We start from the raw sequence: 27,689 nt of genomic DNA on the forward strand, positions 1-27,689 counted from the left end.
TTTAGTAATATTTTCTCCTTTTCTATACTTAATCGTTCAGTATTATATTTTAGTTTATCACATCTAATTTTTTCTAAAATATAATTTCTAGTGAACTTCACTTTATGCCTTTTTATTTCGAAGCGTTTTTCTTTGGTTTGAGGGTTTGGGCTGTTTCCTTGTTTGTCAGATTGATCTTGACAAGTGTTCACCTGCTTGTTTTTCCTCTTTGTTTGTTTCTATCAGTCCGCAGACACTTTCTGATGATAACAGCATTAGTGGTTTTACACTTTTTTTGTGTCCTAATATTTCCTCCATCTCTTTTTCAAATTCGAAGTGAATCCTTCCCCTTCCAGTCTTGTTGTTATTGTCAATTAATTTTTTATAATTTCTTTCTAGAACCCTCCACCTGTTTTCACACTGTGATGGGGTTACGTTCACTCCATATTTACTCTTCATTAATTCAGCTAACAACTGCCATAGCCTTCGTAAGCTCTTAACTTCCAGGGTGCCCACTTTCTTTTGATTTTCTTGAAAAATCACTATTAAATTTAATGTGAACGAGCGTGTCCATATATAAATCTACGGGTCTTTCGACTTTTCCTCATTTACTGTTACTGCTTGAAAAGGAGGCGAAGAAGCACTATTTGTTATATTTCTCAGAATTATGAATTCTGATAAATCTGAAATTATTAATTACTTATATTACGGCAAATTACAATTTTTTGTTATCTTACCGTCTAGTTGTTCACTCATTTCCAAATTTTCCTAGTTGATCGACAGAAAATCACAATTCAACACCTAGGTAATCTTATTAAAGTTCACAAATTCAGTTTAACCGGTCTGACGTTTCACAATGTGATTTGATAGTTTGGTTTTGGTTGCGTTCCAACAGTCCAGAATCACGAATTAGTTCCCAACTGGTTTCTGATCGAGTATGCCCAATAAAGCAGTTCATCAAACGGTTTGCAAACTGTTTGCAATCGTTTGTTGGAACAAACCTAATAATACCAGCAATTCTGGACTGATTTCACCTACACGAAATCTAGCAAAAGCGTTAGTTCACATGTAAACAACATTCATAACACAAGTAGGCTGCTATTCTGCAAAGGGGTTTTGACGGTGGCACACTGTAGTAGCACGGAATAATAGATATTCTGTGGTAGTAGCATTAGTATGTTCAGTCCAGTAGTGCAACATTGTCAACTCGAAACTGTCTATTACTACAAATTGATGTTTAGAAGTGATTGAATATAGACGGTTATGGCATTTTGCGAAAATATGGACCTACTAGTGAAATACATTATGTGAGATAGTGAAGCAAACTAGAAAAATATTGCAATCTTCCGCGGTGGTAGTTACATAATATATTTTTGGTGTAGATTATCAATAATTCGTTCTTTTTGTAGGTTAGTGCAAAATGGCAGAATGGAGGTGAGTGATAGACGATTATAATTAAGTGATTGCTTTTCCCTTCATGTAACATAAACCTTCAATAAACAAACTTTTCATTGGTGAGATAGACATATGTTTATTGTCGGAAGAGTGTAGAATGTGAAGATAACATCTTGTTGACAAATATTTTGTTATTAATAATATCTACACATGCTAACAGAAACATATCTGATTCAATTCCATAACAAATGTTTGAAATGAAAACTGAATAGAGAACAATGCTTTTATATAATTCAGTGTTCATATGAAAGTAGTTGTTTCGAAAGAATTTTTTCTGTCGTGTAATTTAAGTACCTAGTTGTTTCGAGAGGGCTTTTTCTTTCAGTTTCTGTCTGAAAGTTACTTCTTTGCATGATCAACACATTTTTGAAAAGAGTTTATTTCAAAATTGATTGCGTTCTTCTTTTCTGTGGAATATTTTAACATTTCTTGTTTAAATATGAAGGGGTAAACGCCAAAACCTTTCATTTACAAAAATTAATCATCTCATTTGATTTAAATTATACAGTGTCATCCCCAGCAATATATAGAAAACTTATTTATTAAGGGTTCTTCGATAAAAGTTTGTGCATCCCCTAAAACTGAACATGCGTTAATAAAATACAGTAATACACACGTAATATACGAGGAGCCTTCAAATATTTGATTTTGAGACATAAGTAAAGTACCCTTATTTTGAAAAATTTCGGAAAATGTTATTTAAAATAGTTGTTCAGCATTGAGAAATAAATCTAGATTTGAAGTTATGTCCATCTGAGTGAAGTTTTATTTTTTTACTTTTTTTTTTAATTGGGGACTACAAAAAAAAATTGCTGAAACAATAAATAGACAGCATCCTGAATACGACGGTTTATTCAAAAGCCTGTAATATTACAAATTACACAACTATGTTAACCACGATCAATTTTTTTTGAAGAGTAAAATAATTTTCAAAGTTTTTGGTGCAAGTTATTTTTATTTTTTGTTAACACCGAGAATTACTCAAAATTATACAGGGGAACTTTACTCGTGTCTAAAAATCAAATATTTGAGGGCTCCTCGTATATTACGTGTGTTTCACTGTATTTTGTTGGTGCATGTTTAGTTTTACGGGATGCACAAACTTTTATCAAGAATAACGAACGATTTTGGATCGTAACTATAATTAAAAGTTACTTAATCAACTGAACTGGTTTCGATATGAAAGATGGATGTGAAAGTCTAGTGCAAAAGAGTGTAATGAAAGTAATCAACATTTAAAATTATTGAATCACAATATACGTTCAATAAATGCAAACCTTGATGAGTTCAAAATGTTTCTCTATGATTTAGATAGAAATGTAGATTGTATAGTTTTGTATAGTTATAACGTATTAGGAATTGTAACGTTATAATTACTGTAGATTTACCAGGCTAGTGCAGTGGAGATTGGAGTGATGTTCTTTGGACTGAACTGGTTTCGATGTGAAAGATAGATGTGAAAGTCTAGTGCAAATGAGTGTAATGAAAGTAATCAAAATTTCAAATTATTGAATCACAATATACGTTCAATAAATGCAAACCTTGATGAGTTCAAAATGTTTCTTTATGATTTAGATAGAAATGTAGATTGTATAGTTTTGAATAGTTATAACGTATTGGGAATTGTAACGTTATAATTACTGCAGATTTACCACGCTAGTGCAGTGGAGATTGGAGTGATGTTCTTTGGACTGACTTGCCAGTTTCAGATTGTATTAGGTGTCGAGCAAGGTTCTTGAAATTGAATTTCGACTGGACGCCAGAATTTTTTGTTTTTAGAAAAAGAATGAAAATTCAAACTTCCTTTAAATATTTATAACGATAATTTCCTGAAATATATAACGGTAATTTCCTTCTATTTTGTACAAAACAATAAAAACCAATCAAATGTATATAGAATATAATAAAAATTAATATGCAATTCTGTGACAATTGATTGTATATAAACACAATTGAATTTATACAGAGGTACCTGTTAGGAGAGTTCTTACAATGGATGACTGCATTCTGGTTCGGTGTAGGTTGTCTTGGGTATCTCTCAGGGTTCAATGAGTAGGGCTTCTATATTCACCCTTGAATGCCTTGGTAACTATACCTTGAAGGTCAACAGCTCAGGGAAGGCTCACCATGGTAGTGGTATCATGAATACGATATGAACTGATGACACATTGAACCAGATAGATGTACACTACACTCGAACTTTGGATGTCTATCGTAACTAGAGTCTTTCAGCGAATGTACAATTGATGAATATATTGAACAATAGTTCTACAACAATACTTTAACAAGCGTTGAGACTAAGGTTCATTACTGAATGTATATATACAAATATATATGATTGAAATTGTTTATATATATTGCCAATACAAATAAATTGAAACAAAATAATATTTAACTACAAAGACGTTTTCTTTCATTGAATCAAAACATTTACTAAAGTGATAGAGCATTCCAAGAAATAGACAATCAAATATATCTTTGCAACTTCTAAGTAATCCAAGTTTCAAGTAGATGAGTCTTGAGGTCAAGGAATTTTATTCAAATTATTTGTATATTTTCAAAGGTGAAGATAATACAGGGGGACGTGAGATAAAGGTAAGACAAAGTTAAGAGGCAATTTTCATAATTTGTAATGAAGATAAGAAACTCCAACTTCTAAGAAAATTGCCACTGGGCCTGACGGCTTGGAAAGTGACTCTGGGTGAGATCAAACACACAATTATTGATTTTTAAAATTGAAGAAAAATGTGTCTATAAATACTCACCCAGAATCTTCTCCAGCCTAGATATACAGGAATCCTTGCTGCGGTTCTAATTATATTTTCTCAGTAGGAACAGCCTTCAGCTTCAATTTCAAACGAACTGATCAAGACCCTTTTGGGGGTTTCATTTGTCATGTAACCAAATGCTGTGAAAATAAAAACGCAGTCGAATTCTTAAAAATCAAGAATTTCCGTTTCACGAAGCTGTTAAAACTAAATCGATATGTCCCTCACAGAAAAAATAACCTGAAAAAATTTATGAACTGAAGAGATAACCACTCAAATATTGAGGGATTATAAAGATAAACCAAGATAACGATTCCATGAAACTATGTATATCGCCATTTTCTGATAACCAAAAATTAAGTTACGGTAATAAATATTTCTAGGAACTCTTCTTTCACGTACCTGAGATTATGTTCAAACAACAAACACTTCATGGAATCTCTAAGTGGAAAAGGAAGATTATGTCAAGATATTTAAACAACGTGATACAATTCAAGCGATCACTCATCTAATCGATGTTGCTCAGACCATCGTCCGAACGGAAGAGAGCGAGCCCTTGTCCCTTCGAGGAAAATTGAATCCGCTCATGCATATTTCATTCATACCTACTCCTACTGACCCGAACTTGATATTGCGTCCTGTAAAAATATAATTGTTGTAGATTTGATGGATTGATGGTTCGGCAATCTTCTGCAAGATGCTCTGGAATGTACGAAATCATTATTATTGATTTATTGAACGAATCCAATGTCTTACTCTTGGTCATTAGATAGTGGCTAATATGAATGATAATATTATGAATGATGTAAAGTTTAACCGTTACAGTATCACACGTTGAAAGGTAAGACCTCGTTAATCCTTAGCTCGCACAAGTTTTGACTGCTGAGAGTTGTCGTTCGTAGGGGTGCGACAGCTGGTTACCAGAAAAATAGATTTTAAACAGAATAAACTGAAACTTGGCAGATTGCTGATACACACTTATCCAACATCGATGAGCATAACCTATACAATGAAGGTGATCTCAATCAAAATGATGGTGTTGTCGTGTACCTAAAGTCTCATTTGTCATATGAGCACTCAGTTGTATCAATTAATAATATTGAAGTGCTGAATATCAAAATATAATTCGATCAACAAATAAATATAGTTGTCACAGCAATGTACAGATCACCATCAATAGATCCCAATAATTTTATAAATTGTGTGCAAAATAACCTGGAAGAAATGAGAGCAATACTGTAAAATACAATATCTTCACAGGAGACATGAATCTTGATTTATTGAAAGAAGACGATACTATTTCTGAATACGTAAATAATAATAATAATAATAAAAAACTTTATTCACCGTAAGAGTACAGAATATAAATAAATGAACTACATGATAGAGTGGGAATAAAGACTTGAACGATAAGCGCTATTGCACTTGTTTCGTTATTGTGTAACTAGGAGTATAATTTACAGAGTACGCTACAAAACAAATAGAATGTAACATAAAAATAAAAAATAATAATTTGAAAAGACATGACGTCATGAGTTGACAGAAAATATAAATAAAACAATAATAATAATAATAAGATTCGTGTAAACCTAATACAGGGTGCCTGTTTATGGTAACAATGAGTATATTTTCTAGAATACGGCACAAGACAAATAATATAAAAAGAAATAAAACAAGGACATGAACCAATATATGTTGACAGAATGTAAAAATAATAATAAGATTTGTATAAAATTTATATAATGTGACTAGGGTAATATAGCATAATTGGTTGGTATACTTTTTATTCTAATATATTTATCACATATTGTCTTTGTTTTTCGAATATAAACGATTTCAAATTCTTCTTGAAAATTGGAGTGCGGTTACTGTTTTTAATTTTATCAGGAATAATATTGTAGAATTTAGTTGATGTGTATGAAAATTCTCTTTGTGAAATTGACTTTTTCAGTATGATAGGATACGGTATTTTCTTGCAGTTTCTTGTATAGTAACTGTGATGTTCTTTTATTTGATTTTTGTTGGAATTGTATTTGACGAGTACGTTGTAAAAATAAAGCTGTCTAAGGTCCATTATTTGACATTCCTTGTATAGTTCGTCCGAGGAATAGCGATTGTTTCTAAACATTATAATTTTAAGTATTTTCCTTTGCAGGATTTCTAACGGGTTGAGATGGGTACGTAGAGCAGCTCCCCAGGCTACAATGCCATATTTCAAATGACTTTCAACCAGCGCATAATAAAGATTTTTTAATTCTTTGATGGGGAGGTATTTCCTCAGAAATCTGAATCTGAATAGGATTGTCTGAAGTTTCTTGATGACATACTTGATATGAGTATCCCATTTCAGGTATCTATTCAAATAAACACCTAAATATTTCACTTCGCTAACTGCTTGAATTGTAAAGTTTGATGTTTGGTTTTTGATAAGGAGATTGTCAAAAGGGCAGGAATTGTTGGAATTGCAACTAAAGGGTAAGAAATTGGTTTTCTCCATATTAACAGTGAGTAATTTTTAGTCGAACCATTCTTTTATAGCTTCAAAATCCATTTCAACTACATTTTTAAGGTTATTTCAGGACTTTTCCTCATAAAAAATGGCTGTATCATCTGCATATCCAATTATTGTAACAGCTGTATTGAGTTTGAATAGGTCGTTTATGTAGAGATTGAATAAAGTTGGTCCTAAAATTGTACCTTGGGGCACACCACATTCTACTCTTCCCGGCTCGCTTTGTATCCCTTCGATTCTTACTGACTGTTCTCTAGTGAGTAAATAGCTTTCAAACAGTTTCAGGCAATTGCCCCTAACACCGTTATTTTCCAATGTATTCAGAAGTTTTTTATGTTCCACGGTGTCAAAGGCTTTTGAGAGATCAATGAATAGACAGAGAGAGGGTGTGGAGTTCTCTAAAGCCTTGTGTATCTTCTCAGTTAAAGTTATTAAAGCATCATCGGTGGAAATATTTTGTCTGAAGCCAAATTGTTTCTCTGAAATTAGCTGATATTTGTTTATAAATGACGTCAACCTATTTTTCAATAATTTTTCAAAAACTTTCGATAAGTGTGTGATCAGGGATATTGGTCTGTAGTTGTTCACTGAGGTTTCATCTCCTCTTTTGTAAATTGGGCAAATTACTGATTTTTTGAAGGCATCAGGCCAAACACCTTTAGATATACATTGATTAATGATGAATTGAAGTGGTTCAATAATAAACTGAGAAATTGATTTTATTACTTCTGATTTAATTTCATCATAGCCTACCGATTTGTGATTTTTTAACTCATTTATTAGTGTAGTCAGTTCTTTGGAGTCGGTATGTGTTAAAGCTAATGAGTTTGGTAGAATATATATTGATGTGCGTTATTATTTCTACTCGTTGAGATTTTTTGAGCTAGTTTTGCACCCATACCTGCGAATTTGTCATTGAATTCGTTGGCTATATCTTTATAGTCGGTTAAAAGCTCGTCATTATCATTTTTTATTGGACCAGTAACTTTTGTTTTTGATTGTGTACCGGTGAGTTCCTTCACAATATTCCAAAGCTTTTTTGTGTTTCCATTTTTTTTTTTAATTTGGTTCCTGAAATAATTTTGTTTTGTTCTGTTTATTGAGTTTGTTACTTCGTTTTTGTATTTCTTATATTGATCCTGTATCGCAGTATTATTAGGATTACTCTGGAGTTCTCTGAACATTTGGTTTTTACTATTGATCATGGTTAATAAGGAGTTATTCATCCAGGGAGCAATTTTGGTGTTTTTTCTGTAGTATCTTTTTCTTTCTGAGCATTGATTTAAACTATTTATAAGGATATGGAGGAAATTTTTCATTGATATATTCGGATCCTGTGTATTGTAAATTGTGTCCCAACTAGTCTTTTGCAGTATTTTGCATAATTTACTGTAATTCAGGTATTTAATATATTTGTTATCCGTTTTTTGCTTGTTTTGCTTGTCAATGACTATTTGGAGTATTGTTGTTGTATGATCGGTTATATTTGTATTAACAACGAGTGGCAAGATCATGTCAGTAATGTTGCTGATTTTTGATTTGAGGAAAATATGATCCAAACAGGACTTACCTCTTTTTGGGATATTAATAGTGGAAATATATCCATGTTCATTCAAAAAATTCATGTATTCGATTGTATTTTCATTATCTTGAATTAAATTTATGTTTATATCCCCAATGAAGATGTAATAATCATCCGTTTCTGTTTGATTATTATCGAAGTAGTTTTGGAGGATACGAGTGAAGTCCTTAATGTTGGTAGAGGGTGATCTATAACATGCAGTTATGGTGACAGTATTTTTGCTCAACTTAACGTTTACTCTAAGTAATTTTATGATTTCTAGTTCAATTATCTCATAATCCACATCATATATATTTTTTATATAGATTATTGTACCGTCGTTTTTGTTAAATTCCCCTCGATTATAGATGGATGTGTATCCAGGGATCTTATATAAATTTGTATAGGGGATTTTCCAGGTTTCTGTCAATACTAAGCAATCAAGATCAAATTCGAGATTTTGAAGGAATATCTTGAATTCTTCTATGTTTTTATCAATACTCCTGATATTATTATGCAATATTGTAAAGTTGTTGTTTTCTTTATTGATCTTTAAGATTTCTTTACATTCTTTTTGGTCTGTTAGCAAAAAAGTATCCACTGGGTTCACCTCAAAGTCCATTTTCAGAGTGTTTCAATCTTGATTAGGTACAGATATATATGTTATATTAGAAAATGAACCACATAACATATATGTAGATGTAAATATAATAACATATGTGATTGGAATGTTAGATTTTTAGGCAGTTTTTAAAATTCGCTTTGCAGAAATATTTTTAGAGAGGTTTTTCTACTGTTTATTTGTTGAGCCGGAGCGGGTTTTCGGTTTATCTTGGAGTATTTTTTGTGTGTGGGCTAGGTGCGTAGGTTTTCTTGAGGTTGGAGCCTTCGGGGTACTTTGGTCCTTCTTGAAATTTGAGGATATGTTTTCTGCTGTTAATACTGTTGGGGTAGGTGGTGCACTGTTTGCTTTTTCTTCTATGTTGTCTTCTCTTTCTAGGTCTTCAATTCCGTAACTATTTTCGTCAACGTATAACTTATTTCCTTTTATGAAGCATTTACTATATTTTCCTTCCTGTTTAGCAAGAAGGAGATGTTTTTTTAGAATTTTATTTTCTTTTCTTTGAGCTAGTGTTAAGTCGTTTGCAATGGATATATTTGTCCCTTTTAGCTTGTTACAATTTTTCATTATTTGTTTTTTTTTTCAAGTCAGAAATAAACTCGATTTTCACTGGGCAATTGTCCGACTTTCCCAATGAATATACGTCACTGATATCACTTTGCTTGACTTCAATTTCAAGTAATTCTTGGAGATCTTTGGTCAGATTTTCTGCAGTCACCTCTTCGCGTTTTTTATTTAGACCAAAAATTATAATATTTTTCTTGTTCTGGGCTCTTTTGAGATGTTCCACTTCCTTCTTCAAATAAATGTTTTTTTTCTCTAGTTTGGACACGGCACTCTTTAGTTCTTGTATTGTTAGTTGTAGGCGTGTTTCACTTGCTTCGGTACAGTTTTTCAGTTCCGTGCGATTTTTTAAAATTTCTTCATATGTTTTTTCGATCCGTTGCAAAATTTCAGCCATATTTCCTGGCCTATGATGTTTGAAAGTGCGAGCACCTTTGTCAGTGATAAAAATATATGTTCTCAGTTATCAGTGAAAGTTTTTTGGCGATTCTGATAGCTCGACGTACGGATTTAATAAATTAATACTCACTGCTTGATGGGTATTTTTGAGTTTGCTCTTCAATAGGAACTTTCATTTATGCCGCAAACGTGGAGATCACTTTCCCTTCTTCAATTTGATACCAGATATAGTAACTCGTTTCACACTCGACTACTATTACTACTCGATAAATACGCTAAATGAGTTTGGCTACAACTCAACAATCAATAATATCACCAGGGTTCAGGGCAACATGAAAACTTGTATTGACCACATATTTATGAAATCAAAATCGAATATACTTGAGAACATTTTGCCAATTGTTATAGAAACGAATATTACTGATCATTTTTCGACAGTATTGCAAATAGTTTCTGATATACCCAAACAAAACAAAAAAAACGCCCACTAGTATTAAATTTATTGATCAAAGTAGGCTAAAATCTCTTTTTGAGAAAACATCCTGGGCTTCTACTTACTCTACAGAAAATCCTGACTCTGCAATGAAGACATTCGTTAATACCCTATCCAAGTTGATTGGTGAAGCTACGATATCCAAAAGCAGAAGAAGAAAATATACAAGAATTGCACATTGGGTGACAAATGCTCTGTTGAAGTCAATAGATATTAAAATAAAATGTTCAAGAATACTCTCAAATATACCGAAAACGCAGAACTGAAAAATGATTATAAACAATACAAAAATATTGATACAAAAAAGAAAGTTCAATTACTATAAATGAATTGATGGATGTAGCCGTTACTACGTGGTAGATCATGATGAAAAGAGAAATGAAAATTTCTATGTTTTTTACCACTTTTATTTGTAACTAACGTTACTGCAGTTTCGTCCTATATGGACATTCTCAAACTTGACTTTATTGTTCGAAGAACACAACTCAAAACTTAACTACCTCGACATAACCATAGGATATAACCACAACAACCACAACAAAACACAATTTCAAATGGCAATATACAGGAAACCTACACAAACAAGCTCCACCATACCTTCAAGTTCAAACCATCCACCATCACACAAAATGGCTGCCTGTAACGCATTCATATATAGAATGTTAAGGATACCACTCAGCAATGAAGCCCGAAACAAAGAACGGAAAATCATATACCAAATAGCGAACGAAAACGGATACACCCAAAAGACAATAGATAAACTAGAAAACAGAATCAAACAAAAAATACAGAACGAAGATCAAGTCACCCCAACAGACAAAACAACACAACGATGGACAGCATTTACGTACGTAGGACACCAAACCAAAAAACTAACAAACATCTTCAGACCACTGAACATCAACATCACATACAAGCCGAACACGAAGATAACACAAAAAATAAACAACTATGAAAAAGAAGAAGACAAAGACCAAAACGTGATATACAGTATACAATGCTCGGACTGCACCAAATTATATATCGGCCAAACCAAGAAAAAACTGATCCAAAGGTACAATGAGCACAAAAAGGCATACATAAATCCAACAGTATATGTATAAATCAAATCTTGCAACACACGCCATACAAAAAAAAACATAATTTCCCCCCACCAGAAAACATAAAACTAATAAAACAAATCAACAAGGGAAACCGCATGGACATTTGGGAAAACTTGAACATCCATAAATTCAACAGTCATAAGTCACTTATCGAAGAACAAGTACAAATCAAAACACAACAAGATCTCACATTCAATATATATATATATATATATATATATATATATATATATATATATATATATATATATATATATATATATATATATATATATATATATATATATATATATATAAATATGAAAGTTATTGAGTGTCTTGATATAGAAACAGAAGTTGATATCGGAAATGGCACTCCTGAAAGTGGCAAACCATAGACACGTGTTTCGGGCTTTTGGCCCATCATCAGTATGGTGCAGCCAAGTGTAAGGATGGGCAACACTTGGTTACCAAAAGATAGAAATACAAATGCATGGAGCACCCAACAGGAGCCAACCGCACATTTGTGGTTTCAGTTGATAGATCTCGTGTTCACAAGAAAACTATCAAAATCACCACGGAGGCAGCTATAGCTACCTGCGTGACATCCGGGTCCAGTGTATTATTCACATCAGATCATCGCTAATTGACTGAATTCAGACGCGATAGAATAATCAGAGAAAGTTTGTGGTAGTAGCCACGCCCCTAGAACAGCGGCGTGCGAATACATATTTCTTCAATAAAATGTAAATGGAATATTCGGAAATTATTGGGAATAAATATTTAGGACTGGATATTTCACAGGAAATGGTCAAAATTATAATTACGTGTTAGAGCGCATAACGTATATTTAGACAAGCTTTTATTTATACTCTTCAAGGATTAGGTTCACTTGCAGGTAACAAACTAACCAACAATGTGAGAAATCTTGCAAGTTGAATTTGACTCAGTTCTAATCATCCGATTGATTTGAAATTTTGCAGGTGAACATAATCCCGATGACAATGCATTATGATATTTTTGTTAACAGAAAAAACAAAATGGAGGCTTCATATCTGTACGAAATCTGTTTTTCCGTTAATCAGCTGCCGCCCCCCATACCAACAACAACTCTCAGAAGTTGAGAAACTTGTGCGAGCTAAGAACTTACGAGATCTTACCTTTTAACGTGTGATTCCTAACACGAGTTTCGTGATTATAGTCCGATTCGAATCAAATTTTGTAAGTAGAGGTTTCTGGGGTCGGAGATTATGATTCCCATGTCAAAATTGGGAAATTCAATGTGTTGGCTCCAGAATGATGGACGAGTTTTGTCAGTATCGCCCGATTCATTCAAAATTGGAATCTGGGGGTTTTCAAGGTAGGCAATTACGATATTTTTGAAAAAAAAAATGAAGATGGAGGCGAAATAAACGGGAAAAAATGTTATTTGTAGTTGTCAATAACAAGAGAACTGTAAAGTTAAAAATAAAAATTATTAAAAAAACATTTTCAAACAAAAGCTTTTAATTATGAAATAATATTTTTAAACAAAAGCTTTTAATTATAAAAAAAACATTTTCAAACAAAAGCTTTTATACAAACACTCTAAAAAAAAGAAAAATAATCATTTATTGTTTGATCCAGGTTATTCTGTGAGTTTTTCATTTCGAACTATATACTCAATTTTTCGTTTAGAATCTAGGTGCAAGGGGTCTGATAGTCTCGTATTCACTTGCCTTGCATCAAACCGCTGCGCTATCGAGACTGACAATGTAAAATTATTGACATGTCGTATTGCTGTTGGTCTAGTGACATCTGACTCATTTTCTAAATATAGGTATTTACTTTTTGAAAATACTCAACCTTCCACTGAATTTTATTATTTTACAAAATACTGGGTGTTCTATAAATGAACGGTGAAATGTATACTTTTATAATAGAATATAAGTAGTTTAGGTTATCAATGTCAATAAGTTATTTCAATGATGACGTACCATACGTCACTCTTACTTTAGGGAGGAAACGTACGACTTTGCTTCCTACATTGGGGTCAGGAAATGTATATTTTCGATAGAACCAGGCGGAAAACATATTCATTGTCTATTTCTCAGTAAATTTTCTTCCTAATAAAAGTGTGTGTATTACTTGCAACCCAAAGTAAACTACGTGCAAATACACAAAGAAACACTACTTGGGGAGTTTAAAAAAGTTTCAATAAAAAGTTATATCATCAAAACAATTTATCTGCAGTAAAACAATCAATTAAGGAATTATTGAATTTTTAATCTCTGAGTGGCATATTTCTTATTTCTCTAGGATCAACTAGTTCCTTTATTGAATGGTTGTCGAAACAATTTTGTAAGGGCCCCTGCATTTTACTTTTTCAAAAATGTTCGTCCCTTTCAATTTCAGTAATTTTGATTCCTTTGAAAGTCCAAACTCCAAAACTACAGTTTTTATATCCAATTACATGCAACTGGCCTGGAATTTGATAATACCATTTGTGACTCGTATCGACAGCTCCAGTTTTCTTTCTCCAAAACGTTATTTTTCCGTTTTCGATGCCTTCTTGAGGAGTAATCGATTTCGCCGAATATGGACATTTCAAATTTATAATGACAGTACCGTCTTGCACCAAGAAATTGCTGATCTTTATCGACGTAAAGATTACGTTTTAGTATTTTTTGCTTTACTTCTATTTCCAATGCTGCAAGGGCCCTTTCTTCGTATTGCTTTCCATACATTATTGCTCGCGTAGATGAGTACTTGGGATGAATTATTTGTTCTACTAATCGTTTCCTGGATGTTTTTGGCAGCATTTTGCAGATATCTCCAAAATTTGATGCCGTTATTCTTTCTTCCCTTTCATCATGCCATAATTTGCATCCACTTTGGGGTTTAGAAATGATTTCTATTTTTTTCAGCTCTTCGACGGTTTTTTAAAAATTGTCAGTGATGTAATCCTCTTTACATACTTTGAATCCTTCATCATCTAAATCTGTTTTTTTGCAACACTCACCGTAATCCTTTTTGTTACTTTTTTGCCAGACCCTCAACTCAAATTTTGCGACAACGTGTGTATCTCCTCAATTTTTTTGTTAGTGCAGGCATTCTACCTGTTATCGACTGCGATAAAATGAACACAAATAAATGTTTTGTACAAGCTTCATATCTTGCTTGAACGGATCGTCTTGAACAATAGTTGATCCGTTTTCCACCTATGTGTTTACAAATGATGAAATTAAATTGTTCAACAGTATTCGTATCGACATTGAATAATGAACTTTTGGAATGCGTAGTAAGATATTTGACTGGGACCATCATTATTTTGTATGAAGCTGAAAAAAAATGATAAGTTAGTGTACAATTCACATACCATCAATGTTCTACTTCAAATCTTCTAATTAAATTTCAATCTCATCTTGATAATTTAATTTCACTCACCTGTAAGCTTTATATCAGTTATTATTGACTTTGTATTCTACTTTTCTTTGCAGAAGTATGATGAACAATTTCTGTGTTCTCCTAAAATATGACTGGGCCCATTCAATATATCTTTCTTTAAATTTTCAATTTTTTCGTATAAGAAAGTATTTTCTTTTGAAGTATAATCGATAGCCTTTGTTGCCGAAGACCTAAACCGCAGACGATTCTTCTGAAATTATTAAAAAAAGTATTATTACCCGCGAATATATTATTGTTGATGATTTGGGGTATATTTCATATAGTTTTTTTTTGTACTAATGAAATAATCGTTTATTGACCTTAATTTGTTTTCTCAAAACTGCAGGGTCATCATGTTTGTTCTTGCAAATATCTGCCAACTTATTGACATAATTCCTTAGGAGATGGTTTTAACATTCAATTTTTTCCACTGTAATGTTGTATTCTGCATAAGGGTCGTGTTCCAATAACGTTTGATAACAGGAGCTGTCTCCATCCGCAATCATCGTTTTAAAAATTATTCCGTGCTTTTCCAAACTTCTTTGAAATGCTGCTGCAATTACATTCGACTCCATGGCACTTGATGACAACATCCAATTTTTGAAACAGCGATGGGGCTTTGGCTGACTTCCTTTATTTTCATGTTTTTTACACACAACGCAATATTCATTTCTAACACCCATGCTAATGAATTCATTAGTTTTTGCACCAATCACCACACCACAACCAGACAATGACGTATAGTTCCTTTTATAAAAACCCTTTGGGCCAAAATCAATTTTACGGTAATAAAAGGAATTCCAAACTCAATAGCAATTTTTTTCTCCTTCTATTGCTTCATCTATCTTATCACAAACTCTATTTTGAAATTTATCGTATGTTCGATGGGATTCATAAGGAATTTCTAATGTTGCTGCGATCTTTTCAACATATTTGTATCCCAATTCTATTGACATGATTCCCAAAACCGCTTGTTCATTCACTCCTTCGGCAGCATAGTTAGTTTTTATATTGTAATATCTATTGCACATATTTCATTTCAATTTTATAGTCGATGCGAATTCAGAACAACTTTCATCAATAACAACAATGTTTTGCAGAGTGGATTCCGTAACGGGATCATGATTTTCTGGAAGTGAAATTATTCTCAGTGCATTGAAAAAATGGTCGATATCTATAATTCTTTTCCCAACCAAAATAATTTCTTTTTCAACAGTGTGTTTGAAATTTCTTTTTCAACAGTGTCTTTGAAATTTCTTTTTTTACATTCATTGGTTTTACCATCCATTTGGGTTTTTGTATCTTCATCAAAATTCGTATCTGATGATGATATCTCTCTTGTCGCTTTCCAATTGTTCTGCAGATATATTTTCTATATTTGGATCGTTATTCTTGTTATTTTCCAAAATTAAAGGTAACTCATTCGTTACATTATTTGTTTTGGACCTGAAATAATAAAGAATAAGACACATATTTAATGTTTATGGAACACATGAATGATATTTTGTGAGTACAAAAAGTGTAATTCACTCCCTGGTGCATAAAGTTGAACTTTATGAACTACGCGTAAAATTTTTACTTTATGTACGGCGTAAATAAACTTTTTGCTTCTCCAATAAAATTCTAGTTTCGATTCACAAAAGTATTTCTTTGAAAATCAAAAATCATTACTTACTTGTTTTTGTACTTGTTTTTGCACTAATGCGCCTCATACTCAAACTCATTTTTTTAAGACCAACTTCTCTCTAACAACGTTTGCTTTCCATATTCATATCGTCCAACAACCTTCTATTCGTATTTTAATGTATACTAAGCACAACTTATACTTACTGAACTATACGAACTGAACGAAACCGAAATAAAACAGCAATAATCCAACTGCAAACCTAGAAACACGATTACAACCTATTTTACGTACCACCACTGTCGAGTTGTTCCTGTGCCGATATTGTGTTTATGAGCATATGTTGGCTACCTGGAAGCTCCACCTTTTTGCTTCCTCCCGCCTGACCCTTGTACCCCTCAGAAACTGTTCGTCAAGGGCCTGACAGTGTTATAAGTGGAAATATCAAAATGTTATGAAAACAAGAATTATTTTTGGTTTGGAAATTATGTATCTTTTTGTCAATGTCTAATAAAAAGGCATATATTTCACTGAGGTAATCAACGTCTGATCTTTCATTAAGGCAATTATTGGATTGTAATATAAATGGCATTTCCAAAAACAATCTTTTAGATGTATTTCTTTCAGTTTTATCTTTAAATTTCGAAAATAATTCAATAAATCATTTTCGAAACTTAAAGATAAAACTCCAATTAACTTTCAAACTCAATTGATCTATTCCATTCCATATTTAAATTGTGGCAGTGAATATATTGGTCAAACGTCAAGATTACTTAAAGACATAATCAGCTCACATACAAGTGATAGTAGCTTACATCTTGAGAGATGTGCTCTCAGTAATCATGTTTTCAAAGAATGTCATAAAATGGACTATAATTCAACAAAAATTTCATCAGCTGAAAGAAAAACATCTAAAAGATTGTTTTTGGAAATGTCATTTATATTACAATCCAATAAGTGCTTCAATATAAGATCAGACATTGATCACCTCAGTGAAATCTACGCTTTTTTATTAGACATTGACAACAATCTACATAATTTCCAAACCAACAATAATTCTGGTTTTTCATTAAAATAATTTCATAACATTTCAATAATTCCTCTTTTGACAAACTTCCAACGTCCCTATGGCAGGGTTTTAGTTTCATTTAACAACACCTCTTCACTTGTTTTCCTCAAGGCTAATGAGGATGTTGTCAATTAATTAACATATTTGATTTTTGAGTTTTTCTAATTGATTTATTTGCAGAACAGCAGATGTCTCTAATCACACTTGCACCAGAATAGTTCTCTTTTTTTCCATAGTTTCATCATCTATGAACAAACACACCTTTTCAAACTGAATTACATGACAACTGACATTGTCAATTGTTTTGTGTCTCTCTCTTCGTTCTTCAACCACATGGCTTCTACCGGTAATCCATAATTTCAAAACAAATAACGATTTTTTGTGAATTTTAATTCAATATTCTTCTTTGTATCCAGTGAGGTGTCAACTTCTTTTAATTTAATGACTTGTTCATTGTATTGACATGTTTCAATTGTTTTAATGTAACATTTTTTTCGACACGGCCAACCTCACTAACAGTAAGTTGTGACCTTTCATATTAATAATTTTTATAATGTATCACCATCATACAAATTTTGTAGCTTTTCCCTGACGATGATAATAAATGTTATCGAAATATTGGAATTACTTGTGTTATAAGAGTATACTTCCGTTCTGCTGATCACCCAAAGATAATTTCCAAGTTTTGTTTTTAACTAGTCAGCAAAGACTGTCCTTCAACTAAAATCAACAGGTATGGGTTTCTATGAAGATCTAAGAGCTACTCATGGTAATGAAATAGTCAATAAAATGAAACAGTGGTCCCGTTTGAAGAAGAAGCTGGCCGAAGAAAAAACCGTAGATGTTTCCTTTCGAGATGTCGTACCGTAGTAATACTACCAAAACACATAACACACGCCACCCAACACATTGATCAATTAGTGTTAAGACAAGATGTACAATATAACAACATACCGGGGACTTGCAGGTTAGGAACCAAACTTCTCAATTACGAAATCAATAGTAAGCATAAATCTCTTATTCACATTCAACAAAACTTAGAGTTGCTCAAGAATGAGATAATCCAATCATCAAATCATGCTGTCTTCTTAGAATTTACTGGAAGGCAACAAATCTTTTCCAATAAAATTTTTCACAAAATTAGATTGAAGAATTTAAATAAATTTAACAAACTGTTATCTGCAATTGATAAATCAAAACTTTCCACAAAACCAGAATGGATAGATAATCTTTCAGGCACTAGTATCCCTGAGGATATTTCAAATTTTTTGGCCTTAGGCCCCAAGTTTAGCATTGAACCTATCGTTGATGGTACATTTTCCATAAAGAATCTTTCAGCTGATGTTGACTACATCACCTCCACTATCACTAATGATAATGAAAGAAAGTCCATAGTAGCACGATCTACTGATATCATTACTAATTTTGTTACTTCCAAAAAATATTTTAACAACAATTTTTTCCAAAACCTTTTTTTAAAAACTGAAGTTTCTTAAAAAATAATCCAAACTTCATAATATCCAAGTCTGATAAAGGTAATGTCACGGTGATACCTGACCGTGACCAGTATATTAACCTTTCTACAAACCTTATTGAAAATTGTGATTCTTACTCACAAGTGAGTAAAGATCCTACATTACAAGTTCAACGAAATTGTAATGATTTAATTAAAAAATTATTTGAAGTCAATCAGATTGAGGAAAGTACAAAAAAACGTATTGCCAATTATACTGGGCCTTTACCCAAATTTTATGCTTTACCCAAAATTCACTAACCAACTCTGTCTGTTAGACCCATTATTGCTTTAATTGGTTCTCCCACTGAAAAACTTGCTTCCTTTCTAACAGACATTTTAACTAAAGCTTATGGATTTGACAACCAATATTTTATTGAAGATTCTTTTGATGTTTTCTCTACATTCAATAAAATGAAACTACCCAACAATTATGAAATTTCTAGCTTAGATGTCGTATCTCTTTTCAGCAATGTCTATTTAGACACTTGTCTCAGATCTATTGATAGAAAAAAGAGACGTATTAGTCAATTTTGTGACATTCAAAGAGACAATTTTCTCCAACTTATAAATTTCCTTTTCAGTAATACATATTTTTCATTTGATGGTTAAATTCATAAAAAAACTTTTGGTACTCCAATGGAAGCTAAGATTAGCCCTATTTCAGCAGCATATGTCACGGATGATCTGCTAGATTTGATCTTACAGTACTTCCCTTCAATCTTCGTCATTCGAGCATCTGTTTGTCAGCGATCATTTTCTTATATAGCACCCGAGGCGTTCAATTTTATTCCTGACCATATTGAAGAAATAAGGAACTTTAACATGTTTGGAAATAAGGTATGATGATTGATATACGAAACACCAAGAGCCAAATGTAATGAGATCATTGAACCAATCTTCTTCAACTTCACTTTATTTCATTTATGCTCGCCTTTTTAATTCCTCATGCATGGGTTTAATTTTCATGTTCATAACTATTACTTATTCCAAAATGTTTGTACTTTTGAAATGTTCGTAAATGTGTTTGCTTTTTTTAAGTACTCCGTTATTCCCATATATATTTTTCAAACTTATTGCTTTTTTCGTGGTGTTCTTGCATTGGACTGAATATTTATTAGTTAGTTAAGAAATGTACTTTTATCTCGAAACAGGTGTTTGCTCGCTTATCGAGTATGTATCATCTATACAAAAAAAAATTACTGCATAAATGTTCTCATTATTGTGTTTGCTTTTTGTATTACTCTGTCATTTCCATATATATTTTTTAAGTGTGGTAACTTTTTTCGTATTGTTTTTGTATATTGGATTGAATATATTTTTTCTTTTTATGTAGTTAAGTAAGGTAATTTCATCTCGAAACAAGTATTTGCCCACTTATCAAGTAGGTATCATTCATGCAAACAAATTGTATTTGCTCTATACATTCTCTTTCTTTTCATTATTAAATGATATTATTATTTGCTGTATCAGTATTACACTAATGCTCAACAAAAATTTCGAAGATCAATTAACATACTTTATTCACCAAGTTCTCATTTCCATCTGATACAAATCTCATCACTTTCATTATTGTCATCGATTGTTTCTTTCACCTCAATCTGTTCGTCATGTCTGTCCAGATTTAGGTACCTATTACAGATACCTGACTTTTTATATATTCCAGGACTTGTTTTATGTATCAGTTACATGATAAACGTCAAACAAACCGAAACTGGACGTAACAAACGATAAACGAGTATCATACATTCTTTTGACGTGCATATGTATACCTGGTAAGGAACATTGTTTTCAATAAGTCGCCACAGGTTCCAAATTCCATTTATCAAGTTAGCAAGTGGTAGTTCTAACAGAGACAGACAAGCCAGTTCAATTTAGAGCTGTAACGTTTGATCACATCTTCTTTCATTAACTTATAGTAAGATTGAAATAATCTGAAAGTGCTTGAAATATGAAAATGTGAAAATAAGCAGATTCACTCAAAGAAGTAATTGCATTTTCATATCGTAGGGCTTATAAAATAAATTAATTGCCAGTATCTATACTTCTATCATTCTTAATATTGATTTCAAACACTTTTATTTCATCAAATATGCCTACATTTCCGGGAAAGTTCCACGAATAACTTATACGTCATGTCATGCCAGGGTCGGGACACATATTTGAGTAAATATGCTTCAAAGGACTCGTTAACATAAGTGACTCCTTGACAACATGGCAGGCAAGTCTGATGGACAACTCCGTCCGTTCCTTCTTTCATGCAAATATAATATATTGCTGTCAGTGTAACAGCAGAGTATTCATCATGAGTGTTCATTCTAGTTCCGTCAGAGGAAAAACGGATAAACTTTTCTGGAAACGTGTTCTGAATTATGATCGGTATATGGGGGCCGGAGCACTCTTGATCTAGTTACGGGTAAACTCAAAAGTGAAAATTGGGTTTTCTATGGATCATAGTAATATCATGAGGTGTTGGGAAATGAAAACTACTGATGATATTAATTATTGAATATGATAGAAAATTGGTGTTATGACTGGAAAAAATAATTTTCATTCGCAAGTCATCTATTACCTTCATATATATATATATATATATATATATATATATATATATATATATATATATATATATATATATATATATATATATATATATATCTATATATATATATATATATATATATATATATATATATATATGTATATATATATATATATATATATATATATATATATATATATATATATATATATATATATATATATATTGCGTAAAAATAGATATCACCCCTATAAATTTAGGATTTGCCAAGGACTCAAACCAAGGGATTTCGAACGGCGCCGAAATTTTTGCGAATGGTATACACGCGCGTGTGAAGAAGATTATAATTTCCCTTCAAAAATAATATGGTCCGACGAAAGTATGGTCACTAATAATGGTATCTTTAACCGCCGCAATACGCATTACTGGGCTCAGCAAAATCCGCGTGTTAAGAAAATATCAAGACATCGAGAACGTTTTGGGTTTAATATGTGGTGTGCAATTTTAGGAACTAAAATACTAGGTCCGTTTTTTTACTATAATTCTTTGACCGCCTAACGATACCATCATTTATTGCAAAACTATGTAGAAGACTGCTTAGATAATTTACCTCTGGCACAGGTCAATAACTGTTGGTTTCAACAAGACAAGTTCGAGAGTATCTTTCGCAGCGATTTCCTGGAAGGTGGATTGGAACCTTTAGTGAAGTGTCTTGGCCAGCGCGATCCCCTGACTTAACTCCTCTGGACTTCTCCATATGGAGTTTTGTTAAAAACCGGGTTTACCAACATTCTTTTGAAACTGAACAGCAGTTACGAGAATGTGTAACTGTCGCATTTAACAGTATTACACCAGAGATGTTACGTAATGTTTTAAGTTCTACAGTTAGAAGATCATACTTATGTTTGGAAAATAACGGAAACCTGTTTGAACACCTCCTTTGAATTAAATAAAAAATGCGTTAATTTCTTTGTTGTTTTCATTACTTTAAAAAAATCATTATTAACCTACTTGAAAATACATTTTAAAAATAGAAAAAATGCAATTTTCCCTTAAACTAAGAAGAAAACAATGGCATGTGATACATCGTTGAATTCGTAATAAAAAATGGAATCAAATACAGGGTGTCCTTTTTTTTTAGGGCTATTTAAAAAAATAAAGTTGATGATGGTTTTTTGAAAACGAAACATCGGATATAAAAACTAAAAATACCATCGTGTAGTACCTTGAAAGTGCCAATGAAAAAGTGTTATTCGTTTTTTGATACCTTTTCAAATAAAGTCAGAAAAAAATAAAATTGATATTGTCAAATTCTCGTTTTTCCCAAATATCTCAGCAGGCCATGAAAATTCTTCAAGTTCCTAAACGGCATGTAAATAAGCTTTAAAGAACACAACTTTTTCCTAATTTAACCTAAGCTGTATCTCCAACAGGTACTGAGATTCCCATGTTTAGGATCCTTATCTTGGACACACTGTATATATATATATATATATATATATATATATATATGTATATATATATATATATATGTATATATGTATATATATATATATATATATATATATATATATATATATATATATATATATATATATATATATATATCCTGAAACAGCTACTTTCATATAAACATTGAATTACATGAAAAAAAAAAATTCTTTCGAAACAAATACTTCTATATGAACACTGAATTATACAGAAGATACTTTTCTCTACTCAGTTTGAATTGCAAACATCTGTTGTGGAATAAAAATCAGATATCATTCACATGAGTTCAACTTTAAATGAATGGTAACAAATTGCACTTACATGGAACACTGTCATCCTCACTGGTATACATCGATGTTTCGCCGTAAGACACTTGCCCTAAGGCTCTTCAGTTCCAGTGTCTTACGGCGAAACATCGATGTATACCAGTGAGGATGACAGTGTTCCATGTAAGTGCAATATGTTACAATTCATTCAAAGTAGAGCTCATGTTTTCAAATTCAAACTGAGTAGAGAAAAGTATCTTCTGTATAATTCAGTGTTCATATATAGCTTTCCAAAATTTAATGAATTGTTTCCATCATCAAGGATGCTAGAAAATTGTGCGTGTAAGTAATACTGAGATATAAATGAATGTTTAGATTTACAACTTTGTTGAGGATGTTTCATACGATGGTTATATGAATTATATCGCCCGTTCCCATGTGAACCGCTGACCATGCTGAAGCAGAATCTCGCGATTCTGGGAAACTGATGTGCAAGCATTCTTATCTTCATGAGAAGAATACTTTTGTAATTCAGTTATAATTTTGCTCTCATACTGTTAACATCAATTTTTGTTAATAAAATTAATTTTTAAAAAAGGACTTTGACATCCGAAAGTTATATTTGGCGCAGTCGGTAGGATACTCGAAATTGAACGTATCGAACGTGCAGTTTTCGTTTCAACGATTTATCGGGTATCGAACTTGTTGTTTTGTCTTGTGGAGGTGTTTGTGAAGGAGTGGCTCTTCAAACCTCAAGAAACCCAATCCATCGTGGACCTTTAGCTATCCTCAACAGGCAGATCATCGGGGAGTGGAACAGAATCGTCCAGTCTCGCAAGGAAGTCTTTCTGGAAATCAAAAATCGAGGAACCAGTCGTCTACCTTATAAGGGATGCTCAAAGTTCTTACAATTTCAATGTAAGTCGTAATTTTTAAATGTCTATTGATAACTTATCTCAAATTCTTGGAAAGTTAAATTTGAATAACGAAAACCCTTCAGCTGACTCTTCAGTTTCTTTGCCTAATTCTTCTAGTAGTTCAAATATAATAATGGCTAATCAATTCAACTCAGAATACCTTAGGTGTGTGCCTGAATTCGACGGCAACCCTAATGATTTAAATAGATATCTAGCAGTTTGTGATTCAATAATTAATACTTTTTATAATGTGGCTGAGCCGACAAGTTTTCAAAATGTTTATTTGCTGAACTGTCTCATTTCAAAATTATCAGGCAATGCTAAAGTAGTAGCCAATATACAGAATGTTTCAAATTGGAGAGAACTCAAAGATACATTAACCAGAAACTTTGCCGATCAAAGGGATGAAACTTGCCTAAACAGAGACATGGTTATGCTTAGGCAATCCCCTAATGAAAAGCCTCAACAGTTCTATGATAGGTGTTTAAATATATTGAACCTATTGTGCAATTATATCGACGTTCACGAAATCACACAAGAATCTAAAAGGTGTGAAAGAGATTTATATAGCAATTTGGCATCGAAAACCTTTCTTTCTGGGCTCAAGGAACCCTTGGGTACTACAATACGTTGTATGCAACCCAAATCTCTCAGTGAAGCATTGCAGTTTGTTTTACAGGAAGACAATGTACATTACTTCCAAAATTTCTCAAATAAGAATACATTTAGACCAAACTTTCAACCTTCTAGAACACCAATTCAGATCAGACAGCCAAATTCTTCTCCTGTCAATAATTATAGTACACCAAATAACTTTTTCAGACAGCAAAATCAATTTCCTTCACAACCAATACCAATTCAGCCACGAGCACCAACCCAACCCCAAAAATTCTTTACCAACGCGCAAGTTTTTAGACAACCATTTCAAAACAGAAATGTTTTCAGGCCCAATCAGAATCAGAACTTCACAAAACCTACACCCATGAGTGTATCCACCAGAAATACATATCAAACAAATAAACCAGTACCAATGAGTGTTTCGACAAGAAACGCCCCTAATTATCGATCAGATCCCTCAAACTCATTTCAAAACCAACCCCAAAGAAATTTTATATCAGAGGAATTATTTAATACGGTAGTTAGTGACACTCAAAATGAACCAAATTATAGCGAACACGAATATTACGCTGAAGAAGATTATAACGAACATTATGACGAATTTCTATACTGCGAAAATGAAAATCAGGAAAGTAACTTTGACAATTCCGAGGTAAATTTTCAGGAAATGCCAACCACGAACAATCAAACCTAGTTCCGCAAATCATTTCTTTCAATAATTCTAGTTCTAGCGAATTATCATATATAACATTTCCGGAATATGACGCAAAATTTCTCATTGATTCAGGCTCCACGAAATCTTTTATAGATCCAGAAATTGCTCAAAAACTGTTTCCAAATCTAATTAAATACGACCCGTTTATTGTTTCCACAGTTTTCCAAAAATCAGCTCATAAATATAGCGCATCTATGCCCGCTTCAAAATTATTCAATTTGCCACAACAAAAACATTTAAAATTTTTCCTTTTCAAATTTCATGACATTTTCAAAGGATTAATTGGTCTTGACAATTTAAAACTTTTACAAGCTAACCTAGATTTTGGTAATGGCTATCTTATCACTCCTTATGCGAAAATAAAACTGAAGTTTCAAAAAACAAAAAGCGATCTCAATTTAATTACGATTGCTCCAAGATCTGAGCAAGTGAAACAGGTCAAAACATCAATTCAGAATGGTGAAATAATAATACCTCACCAACGCTTCCATAATTGTGAATTGCCAGAGTGTCTTACTGTTGCAAATAAAGGTAGAGCTCTCACTACAATTTTGAACAACACCACCAAACCAGTAACCCTGAATTTTTCAGAACCAATCGCTGTTGAAAAATTTGATAAGAACGAAATTCAAAAAATCGATTTTCATAATTTTGATGATTCCCCTAAGCAAAATCTAGATTTTTCAAAAATTCGATGTGACCATTTGAATGAAGAGGAAAGATCTAAGATACTTTCGCTGTGCAAAGAATTCTCTGACATATTTTATTATGAAAATACCCCGCTGACTTTTACGAGTCGTGTAAAGCACCAAATTAGAACATCTGATGAAATACCGGTGTATACAAAATCATACCGGTACCCATTTATACACAAGCAAGAAGTCGAAAATCAGATCAAAAAAATGCTCGACCAGAAAATTATTCGGCCAAGCAATTCTCCTTGGTCATCGCCAATTTGGGTGGTACCCAAAAAGGTCGATGCTTCTGGGAAGCAAAAATGGAGGGTTGTTGTTGACTATCGCAAGCTCAATGAGAAAACGATAGATGACAAATACCCTTTACCTAACATCACAGATCTTCTGGACAAACTGGGAAAATACCAGTATTTCACAACACTCGACCTGGCCAGTGGCTTCCATCAAATTGAAATGGAAGAGGACGATATTGAAAAAACAGCTTTCAATACGGAACATGGCCATTATGAGTACCTGAGAATGCCATTTGGTTTGGAAAACGCGCCAGCTACCTTTCAGCGCGTAATGGATAATATCCTTCGTGGTATCCAGAACGAAAAGTGCTTGGTATACCTCGACGATATTATTATCTTCTCGACTTCCCTCCAAGAACACCTTGAGAGCCTTAAATCTGTCTTCAACAGGCTGAGAAGCTCAAACTTCAAAATTCAGCTGGATAAATCGGAATTCCTACGAAAGGAAGTAGCCTATCTGGGACACGTCGTGACTCCCGAAGGTGTCAAGCCGAATCCAGATAAAATCACAGCCATCAAAAATTTCCCCGTCCCAAAAACCACCAAACAGATCAAAGGATTCTTGGGTTTGTTAGGTTACTATCGACGCTTTATCAATAATTTCGCTAGACTAACGAAACCATTAACCAAATGCCTGAAGAAAGGCGCAAAAATTGAACATAATGCAGAGTTTTTGGAATGTTTCAATACCTGCAAAAACCTGTTAATCAATGATCCGATTTTGCAGTACCCCGACTTTTCTAAACCTTTTAATCTCACCACGGACGCAAGTAAATTCGCCCTAGGAGCTTTCCTTTCTCAAGGCCCTATAGGCCAAGACCTTCCAGTTGCATACGCATCTCGGACCCTGAATGACTCTGAGCAAAATTACTCAGTCATTGAGAAAGAGCTTCTCGCGATCGTATGGGCTACCAAATACTTCCGCCCATATCTCTTCGGACGAAAGTTCAATATAGTCACTGACCACAAACCCCTTCAGTGGTTATTCTCTCTGAAGGACCCCAACTCAAAATTGCTGAGATGGCGGATCAAACTAGAGGAATACGATTAAACCATAATCTACAAAAAAGGCAAGTTAAACACCA

At 32.7% G+C, this 27,689-nt stretch overlaps 1 protein-coding gene across 1 annotated transcript in view; it reads left to right on the forward strand.

The window, feature by feature from the left end:
• The first annotated feature begins 1,104 nt into the window (after nt 1-1,104).
• LOC111514274 (lutropin-choriogonadotropic hormone receptor) overlaps nt 1,105-27,689 on the forward strand; it is a 796,850-nt gene continuing 770,265 nt past the window's right edge. The window contains exons 1-2 of the mRNA XM_074176962.1: nt 1,105-1,333; nt 1,389-1,413. Coding sequence (XP_074033063.1) covers nt 1,400-1,413 — 14 coding nt within the window. The 5' untranslated portion in view covers nt 1,105-1,333; nt 1,389-1,399. The remainder of the gene's footprint in view (nt 1,334-1,388; nt 1,414-27,689) is intronic.

Source organism: Leptinotarsa decemlineata, unplaced genomic scaffold, assembly GCF_025532065.1.
Source record: "Leptinotarsa decemlineata unplaced genomic scaffold, Ldec_3_MD MMD2_P_RNA_scaffold_14, whole genome shotgun sequence".
NCBI lineage: Eukaryota > Metazoa > Arthropoda > Insecta > Coleoptera > Chrysomelidae > Leptinotarsa > Leptinotarsa decemlineata.